Source organism: Danio aesculapii, chromosome 19 (genome assembly GCF_903798145.1).
Source record: "Danio aesculapii chromosome 19, fDanAes4.1, whole genome shotgun sequence".
Taxonomy (NCBI): Eukaryota; Metazoa; Chordata; class Actinopteri; order Cypriniformes; family Danionidae; genus Danio; species Danio aesculapii.
Genome location: NC_079453.1, coordinates 19,457,886 through 19,467,926, shown reverse-complemented (window position 1 = coordinate 19,467,926; position 10,041 = coordinate 19,457,886). Strand labels below are relative to the sequence as shown.

At 36.5% G+C, this 10,041-nt stretch overlaps 1 protein-coding gene across 3 annotated transcripts in view; it reads left to right on the top strand.

Moving 5' to 3' along the window:
- Positions 1–10,041, top strand: part of pals2b (protein associated with LIN7 2, MAGUK p55 family member b) — a 47,627-nt gene extending 37,586 nt beyond the window's left edge. For all 3 annotated transcript variants that reach the window (XM_056480435.1, XM_056480434.1, XM_056480433.1), the window contains 4 exons: positions 641–802; positions 912–1,114; positions 7,002–7,130; positions 9,119–10,041. In XM_056480435.1, the coding sequence (XP_056336410.1) occupies positions 641–802; positions 912–1,114; positions 7,002–7,130; positions 9,119–9,295 (671 nt within the window). In that variant the 3' untranslated portion in view covers positions 9,296–10,041. The remainder of the gene's footprint in view (positions 1–640; positions 803–911; positions 1,115–7,001; positions 7,131–9,118) is intronic.

Sequence of the window (10,041 nt, the reverse complement as noted above, 5' to 3'; positions counted from 1 at the left end):
GATGTATTAACTGCTGAAAGTTGTTATGTTACTATCAATGTTTTTGCTATATTATCATATAAATTCAGCTGTAGTGAGCTTATTGGAGACCCTTTTATGAAACCGAAAAATCTAAATGCAACATTTTACAGCACATAGAGAGAGAAAGAGAGAGTTTGTCTGTGCATGTATAATATATATACATAGTAGAATTTTTTTTTTTATTTAATATATGCATCCTTGGGCGACACTGTGGTTTAGTGGTTAGCATTGTCGCCTCACAGCAAGAAGGTTGCTGGTTTGAGTCTCGGCTGGTTCAGTTGGCATTTCTGTGTGGAGTTTGCATGTCCTGGAGTTTCCTCCGTGTGCTCCAGTTTCACCCACAAGTCCAAAGACATGCGCTATAGGTGAATTGAATAAGCTAAATTGGCTGTAGTGTATGTGAATGAATGAGTGTGTATGGATGTTTCCTAGTACTGGATTGCAGGTGGAAGGTTATCCGCTGTGTAAAACATATGCTAGATAAGTTGCTAATTCATTCCGCTGTGGTGACCCCAGATGAATAAAGGGACTAAGCCGAAGGAAAATGAATGAATATGCATCCTTTAACCCATTCTTAATAAATCTATTGTGTCTGCTCTCTTATCTGGTTATACTGCAGAGTTTGACCGTCACGAGCTTCAGATCTATGAGGAAGTAGCACGTATGCCACCGTTTCAGAGGAAAACCCTCATTCTGATTGGAGCGCAAGGAGTGGGCCGCCGCAGCCTGAAAAATAGACTAGTTGTACTGCATCCCACCCGTTTTGGCACCACTGTACCCCGTGAGTAGCTAATAAAGTACTCTCACAAAGAAAATATCAACAAAACAGAACAAAATAACCCTTGGGCTTGTTTGTATTTGTACACGTTTGTTTCTTTTGTTTATCACAGACACATCACGACGGCCACGCAATGACGAGAGAGACGGTCAGTCGTACAGATTTGTGACCCGTCTCGAGATGGAAACTGACATCAAGGTGGGACGGTACCTGGAACACGGAGAGTACGACGGAAACCTCTATGGTACTAAAATCGACTCCATCCATGAGGTGGTGAACACTGGACGCACATGTATCCTGGACGTCAACCCTCAGGTGAATATCTATTAAAATCAGATATTCAAATGAGAAAATATTAGAAAATATAATAGGTCTTAGTAGTTCGAGGTCTGAAAAACTTTAATTCATCAAGGATGTGATTCAAATCATGCCGTGTGAAATGTGTTCTGATTGAAAATGACATCAGCGTTTAACTACAGCCAATGAGAGAGTAGCACCCACTAGTATGGGTATCTGCAGGCCAGCGGGAGGTTGGGGGAGAAGTTAAGAGCTTCTTTTCAGTCTATTTGGTCCCAAGAAATGGAGGAAAACTATTGTAAATTTGGCAGGAGCACCCGTGTCTGTTTGACGTGTCATCTGAGCAATATCACAACCGAGTCGAAAAAGAAAATGAGTTGAAGAGAGCAGTGCATAAGTTAAAACGTAGCCAAGTTGTGACTTAAAGGGACACTAAGTTACAATTTACACTCTACTAAATATTTTAGTGTAGCACCACTGAACTTAGTTTAAACGTAACACTACGTTCCAACTAAATATTTACGGCAGCCTCCACCCATGTATAACGGTAGAAAAGAGACGACAGTGAGATTAGTTTACATAGAGGAGCTCACGATCATAATACAGAATGATCTCCCTCTACTCACAGCCTTATTTTCCTCTCAAATCTCGCATTTTTTTTCGTGTTGTGAAAGAAGAGTTTCATTTCATTTCAAGGAGTGTTTTGTGTTAATTGTATCCATCAATTAAAACGAGAATTTCGTCATGGCTGAGTTCTTCTCCCTGCTCTTTTCTCTTTCATGTGTAGGATATAAAAAATTCAAGTTTAATGTTTTGAGATCTTCATGTGTATTTTGCGTCCATTCACGGCTCACGATGCAGGTGTGAGCGTCATCTGCTATTAGTGACTGACTGTAATTTAATGTACTATAAAAATGTGATTTTTTTTTTTTTTTTTTTTTCTATTTAATTTTTTATAGGACAGTTATATATAGATGCATTAGTTACAGAATTTTAAAGCAGTTTAACGATTTAAATGCTTTTTATTGGATATTACGTCATTCAGTGCAACTACACATGACTTTACGGAGAGCTTACGACCTACTAACTATGGTTTGCCTTAAGAACATGTGGTGCAACCGAAGTGAGAACGAATTTAGTTACTAACTAAATAGTAGTTAGTAACTAGCTAGTAGTTACTAAGCCCAATGTGTGGACTTTGCAATCCAGTTTAGGAAGGAACTTACGAAGAGCTGGTGCAACTCTACCCAGGTGATCAAAATAGGTACATTTTTTTTACCCCACTAGAGGCTTCTTTCACATTATGCAGTTAATAACCGAGGTATACTAGGCCTACGTGAAATTACGTTGTTTTCATATCACTTCTCGCGTGTGTTTGGTTGGTTGATGTAATTTGTGGATTCTTGGCGATTCTTTCTATGATAAAGCCATGCAGTGTGAACCCTCCTGTCGTCGATCAATCTTGCAGTGTAAACACAGCCGCGTCGGAATGCTTCCCCAGATAGTTTTGCAGTGTGAAAACAACTGACACGACTACTTTAAAAATCATGCAGTCTGAACTCGGCTTAAGTGTGTTGAAGCAGGGTTAAAACTAAACTGTACAGAACTGCAGCCCTCTAGGAACTGGCTTTGACACCTGTGCTTTGAAGTGATTCAAAGTGACATTAAAGACATTTAAAAAAAAAAAAAACAATTCTTCATAACGTTATGCTATGTAGCCTAACAATTGCAAAGAGTTCTGTAAAATGTCCTAAAATCCTAAAAAAATCATAACTTCCTCAAAAATATTAAAGGTGCAGTAGGTGATTGTATTCAGAAACATTTTTTGTTGTGCTGGTTGAAAGTCTCTTTAAATTCCAATAGTACTGGAAGGATCTAAATGTATTGATATTTATTTTAATATTCTGGGTAAGGCATAAAACAAAAAAAGTTCATCCAATTAAATATTGCCGGCCGATAATTCCCATAATTCTGCTAAGTAGCCCAAACTGTCTGTCAACAAATGTAGATTTGTACATCTGTGCAGCCGTTCACGCAGATTTGCCATTTGCACGTGCACACACGCCATGTTCATGACAGGCACATGAGAGAGAGAGAGAGAGAGAGAGAGAGAGAGAGTGTGTAAAAACAAATGCTGAATCAAAACCTTAAAATCCTGAATCAATATTGGAGTTACTTTTGCACGGAAGGATGACATCATGGCTGAAGTATTTTTTTAGACAGGTAATGTTCTGTTTTAAAACTATTTTAGTCATGCAAAGCTGATGTATATTTTGTTGTTTTATAAATGGGTTATATGCACAGAAGTGTTGTTCAGCCACTGAAATCTTCTGGCGAAAGAAGATCAATTTCATAAGGTCCTTTTACAGCCTCGATAATGATGATTTTTAATTAGTTGAATAACAAAACATAAGTAAATAGCGCTATTCCACCTAGCCTGTTTTACTGAGGTAAAGTTGGTTTTATATACACATTGGTTTATTTTTGAACAATGACAACCTGTGTTGCGCTCCCTATATTGTTTACCATGCTACTTTGAATATCCAGCCTGAAAATAGCATGTAAGTACGGCTTAGTAATAAGTGTAATTCCTGCAGCCTGCCGGCCAACCATTAAGCATACAGTAGTGGCTTTAGGACAAAGCGTGTGAGAGAGTGAGACCAGCGATCCTAGCATGCATTACGGTTTTTCTCAGTCACTTTGGTGCATTTCTCACAACACTGTTTACGTTTGCACAACAGTTAATGCATTTCTCAAAACAATTAGTACAAACTGCAAAACCTAGTTGATAACCTGCAAAAGCATGTCACTTGCTCAAAATGGATAGCTCATTCCTCAAAAGAAAGTATTGATGTCAATGAAAGTGTCAGTGTCATCAAGATGAAAAGTCCTGACACCATTGTTTAAAAACAAGATAGTCAAATGGCTTTCTCATGTTTTCATGATGTCAGTTTACTCTGTACATTTTTTTCCATTGCAAAAAAAGTAAGATTATGGTGACACTTTAAAATGCTCAAGACAGCTCTATATACTATTTGCACAGCCATTTGAAAACTACAGTAAGGTTAAACATCACTGCATTTGCTGAGGTATCGGAGTACATGACACTGAATATGTATGTTTCACCTTTTTACTGCATATGCTCTTTACAATTCAATTTATTCACAACATTTTGCAAAAGAACAAATACACCCTTATTTACAACAAACATAAATTTCATTTGTGTAGAGCTGTGCACAAGTTTAAGCAATTTTGCAGTACATATTGGAACTGAACCTACAACATACATAGGTCTGTAAATCATTCATGTTTTTAAATGGCTGTGCAAATAGTATATGGAGCTGTCTTGAGCATTTTCAGGAAGTGTCACCAAAATCTTTTTTTTTTTTTTTTTTTTTTTGCATTGTAAAAAAATTACATTCAGTCACTGTTATCCTTTTCCTTGCTTTGTTGGTTCAATTCTCTATGTGTGAAAAATAAAAGTTTGGTGAAAATTGTGAACATAGGAGGAAAAATAATAGGGAGAAAACAGATGACCATGGTTCAGTTATACCATAGACAAGTTTTGAGTTAAGCTCAGAGTATTCTGTCAGATGATTCCCATCCTATGCGCCACAAGTTTTATCTTCTCCCTTCTGGTATTCGATACAGAACTCCTATTAGTAAAACAAATCAGTTTAAATTTTCATTCATCCCCTCGGCTGTAAAGTTTTTAAATTTAGGCTAGAATTTGTATTGTATAATGTGCTTTTATGTACTATGTGTGACATGCTTGTATGCTGCAACCAAATTGCCTTCGGGAAATGAATAAAGACTGACTGACTGACGGACGGACGAAATTGTTCAATTTAGAAGGCAATTTCAGGAAAAAAAAGATTTAAACATTTTATATCTTTGGGCCTGTGTTTCAAAGATATTATACTAACCGGTTAGCATTTTGATAGATAGATAGATAGATAGATAGATAGATAGATAGATAGATAGATAGATAGATAGATAGATAGATAGATAGATAGATAGATAGATAGATAGATAGATAGATAGATAGATAGATAGATAGATAGATTTGAGTGATTAGGCTGAATGTATTAACTCTTCATTTTAGAAAAATGTTTACGTGTTGTGAAAAGTGGCAGTTTTTGACAAAAGATAATAAAAACTAAAAATACAATAAAGCACCTTATGTATCACCATGATAACAAAAGTTCTCGTTGGACTGTTCACTGTTGATGTATCCAGCTTTTTAGATGTGTGTAATGCTTTTGGTGTATTAAATGTTATGTAATGTTGTGTTATCCCACATAAAATGCACAAAACGTTCACCTGATAAAACTAGATAGCAGTTGTACTCCAATGCAGATATATTTAAAAATAACAGGAAATGAGCACATGGTGGTGGAACCAGGTTTTTTATTGAGTGGAGGAACTACGATGTAGGCCACTTTATAGGCTAATCGTCTGTTAACATTATCAAAGAAAGCACCAAAGAGGAAACCAGTGTAGTTACAATAACACATGACTGCTACTGCGATTGAGAGACACCTGTGTGCCTCTTCACTCCTCACAAACATGTTGTAGTACAAAATAAAAATGGCAAGTTCTACTTTTTAAATAATCTATCTATCTATCTATCTATCTATCTATCTATCTATCTATCTATCTATCTATCTATCTATCTATCTATCTATCTATCTATCTATCTATCTATCTATCTATCTGTCATCGTCTATCTGTCCATCCATCCATCCATCCATCCATCCATCCATCCATCCATCCATCTATTCATTCATTTATTCCTTTATTGATTTACTTATTCATTCATTCATTCATTCATTTATTCATTAACTTATTCATTCATTTTATTAATTTACTCATTCATCCATTTATTCATTCATTCATGCATTTATTTATTCATTCATTCATTCATTCATTAAGTCGTTTATTTATTCATTCATTCATTCATCCATTTATTTACTCATTCATTAATTCATTCATTTTATTCATTAATTTATTCATTCATTCATGTACTTATTTATTCATTCATTTACTCATTCATTCCTTTATTCGTTCATTCATTCATTCATTCATCCATTTATTCATTTATTTATTCATCCATTCATTTATTCATTCAGTCAGTCATTCATTTATTTACTCATTTATTTGTTTTAATGTTCATTTATTTATTTTAACATTATTAATTTTAACATTTATTTATTTACTTATTTTTTTATTGAACATTTCTCACTGGCATGAAACTTTTTAGTGAGCTACATCAAATGAATCTCTCCACATTGTGGCTAACATTGAAGGTCAGATGAGTGCAACCACTTTTAACCACTGAGTAAATAAACACAACCTTTACATTAACACACCACAAACCAGGTTAGTTTTCAAATCAGTCAACCATCACATAAGCACTCAGTGACTCCACATGAGAAGCAGTGTTGAAGTTCATCCATGAGGTTACTAAATTATAAAAAAAAATAGTTTGACATATTAAAGCCTTGTTTCCCAGTACTGTGTTGCAGCTGGAAGTACATTCACTGCATAAAACAAATGCTGGATATGTTGGCGGTTCATTCTGTTGTGGAAACCCCTGATGGATAAAGGGAATAAGACGAAGGAAAATTAATGTATATTATAGCCTTTGGATCATGAGTTTAGTTTTAACCATGCACCAACACACTTAGCTGTAGGTTTTAAACAAGCCTAAAGGACTCCATTAGTTTGATCAAGTGTGTTTAATAAGAGTTAAAGCTAAACTGTGCAGAGCTGCGGCCCTCCAGGTATGGAGTTAGGCACCTGTGATATTGTGTGTAATGATCAAAATCCATCCTGTACATAGATATGGCTGTTTTATCTGTGTTTCCTACAAGTCAATTCTTTGTACATGCTCTTTCCTCAGGCTCTGAAGCTGTTAAAAACAGCAGAGTTCATGCCGTATGTCGTGTTCATCGCAGCCCCAGAGTTCGACACGCTGAAAGATATGCACAAAGCCGTGGTGGACGCAGGACTGACCACCAAACAACTCGCAGTAAGTTATTCTGAAACTTTCTCCAGGCCTGTTGTTTTAAAAGCTGAACTAGAACTTTTAGATGATTTGCACTAGTGTCAGGTTATGGGTTAAAACCAGCCACACAACATTTGCTATTAATGGTGGCAGCACATCCTGATATCATTTCCTGCTTGGTGAGATGTGTTACAAACCTACTTCAACATTTAGGCCTGCTACTAGGCTACTTCATCAGAATTACATGATATCAAACAACCTATGTATGATACAATGTAGCTTTTCCTGTAAGCTAGCTACATTAATTTGTAAATAATATTTTTCAAGTAACAACATTTCAAACTCAATCTATAAAGTGTGCTAATAGTTGGTAATTAACCTGAAATAGGAGCATTGTGAGAGAGCTTCAAAACAATTTCTTACCAAAAATGGAGCCATATGTGACCTCTTAAATTTTTTTTTTTTAGTAAAGGCTACCGTGTGCTTACTCTAAGTGAATTATTTTATTGCAGTGCTACATTTGTTGCAGTTTTGTACTTTGACAAAGAGAACAAACAAATTAAAAAGAAGTAAAAAGAGAATAAAAATGTACAAATTGACAAGTGAACAGTCACACACACACACACACACACACACACACACACACACACACACACACACACACATATACATATATACTGAGATGATCAGCAACAGGTAGGCTGTGGCGTTGACTCAATGCTCAATTCGTACTTATGGGCCCATGGTGTTCCAAGAAAATATCCCCCACACCAATATATCACCTCCACCAGTCTGAACCGTTGATACAAGGCAGGATGGATTCATGCTATCATGTAGTTGATGCCAAATTCTGACCCTACCATCCGAATGTTGCAGCAGAAATCGAGACTCATCAGTCCAGGCAAAGTTTTTCCAATCTTCTATTGTCCAATTTTTTTGTGAGCCTGTGCGAATTGTAGCCTCAGTTTCCTGTTCTTAGCTGACAGGAGTGGCACCCGGTGTGGTCTTCTGCTGCTGTAGCTCATCTGCCTCAAGGTTGGACGTATTGTGCATTCAGAGATGCTCTTCTGCATACCTCAGTTGTAACGAGTGGTTATTGGAGTTACTGTTTCCTTTCCTTTAGCCCGAACCAGTCTGGCCATTCTCCTCTGACCTCTGGCATTTGCCCCCACAGAACTGCAGCTCACTGGATATTTTATCTTTATCAGACCATTCTCTGTAAACCCTAGAGATGGTTGTGCGTGAAAATCCCAGTAGATCAGCAGTTTCTGAAATACTCAGACCAGCCCATCTGGCACCAACAACCATGCCACGTTCAAAGTCACTTAAATTACCTTTCTTCTTTATTCTTTTTGTGATTGGCTGATTATAAATTTGCATTAGCGAGCAGTTGGACAGGTGTACCTAATAAAGTGGCCAATTGAAAGGGAAAGTTTACCCAAAAATGAAAGTTCCGTCATAACTTATCCATCCATCCTTCTTCCACTAGTGCCAAACCTGTTTGAGTTTCTTTACTAAGAAAATATGCTGAAGAATATGTTTTTGTGTGTACAGACTGCTTATTCGTAAGATAAACCAAAGTATTTTTTCGTGCTACTACCAATATCAATGGTTTCTTTTTAAGTGACTGGGTGTAGTTTAGTGTAGTTAAGTCTTGCTCTGGAGGAAGTGTGTACGCAGGTACAGTGGTATACATCTGAAGTGGATCAAAAAACATTTTTTTTAATTGTCCTAATACAAGAATGGGTGTTGTTCAATAGTTTGTGCAAGGTGATGATCCACTTCAAAGGTTGACTACTGTGTATTTGCCCTAGTAAAGTCACATGCCACTTCATATCCAAACTAGTTTGGGATTTTTTTTACAAACTCTGAAAACATGGAGACAAATGTTTTCTGAAAGTGACAAAATCCAGTGTTTTATTTATAAAGATTATATAAGATTCCACTGATTGTTTTTTGTTCTGCATCAAGATCACTTAATGGAATTAATAATTGAGTTCTGTCTGTGACAGGATGTGGACTTGAAGAAGACAGTGGATGAAAGTGCTCGTATCCTGCGGGCTTACAGACACTACTTTGACCTCATCATTGTCAATGACAACCTAGACTGTGCGTTCGAGAAGCTGCAGTCATCTGTGGAGGAACTGTGTACTGAACCACAGTGGGTTCCAGTGAGCTGGGTTTACTGAGGACACCTTCAGAACATCACTATGTGTGTGTGTGTGTGTGCGTGTGTGTTGATATCTGAGATGATTAATGTGAGCCAGAGTGAAGATATGTATGTGGATTGACCAACAAAATGAGCGTCATCCCACAAAAGCACAGTTTGCCCCAACCTCCTTTTTTGTGAACACAAAGCAATGTTTTTTTCTACTCAAACTCAAAGGGAAGAGTACTTATTTATTTTAGTATTTGTATGTTTTTAAAATAACTTACTGTTTTGGAGTCCAAACGATGAGAACCTTGGCTATCCAGAGGCCACATTTTTTTATTTATTATTGTAGTTGTTTTTTTACACGTGTTCCTGCTCTTTAATTTTTGTAGTTCCTGAATGTACTGTGATGTTTTGATTCTTACTCAAATGAAGGACTTACCTGACAAGAGTTTACCAGGCCAAGGGCTCATGTAGAACTTTATAGATCCTCAAACCATGAACCGCAAAACTGTTTACACCCAGCAAGCACTTTTTGTTTTCAAAAGATGTCTAAAAGATCTCTAATAGATGTCAAATAGACGTCTAAACATAACTGTCTCTGCTAAAACAAGGCTAAATTTGGGCTGTCAGTGAAAACCGAATAGACATTTAAGAATAGGCCAAAACTAGACTAGTCATCAAATAAACAGAAATTATTGACCACACATATAAATTTTGTCTATTTAACGACTAGTCTAGTTTTGAGATATTCCTAGATGTCTAGTCGGTTTTCAGTGACAG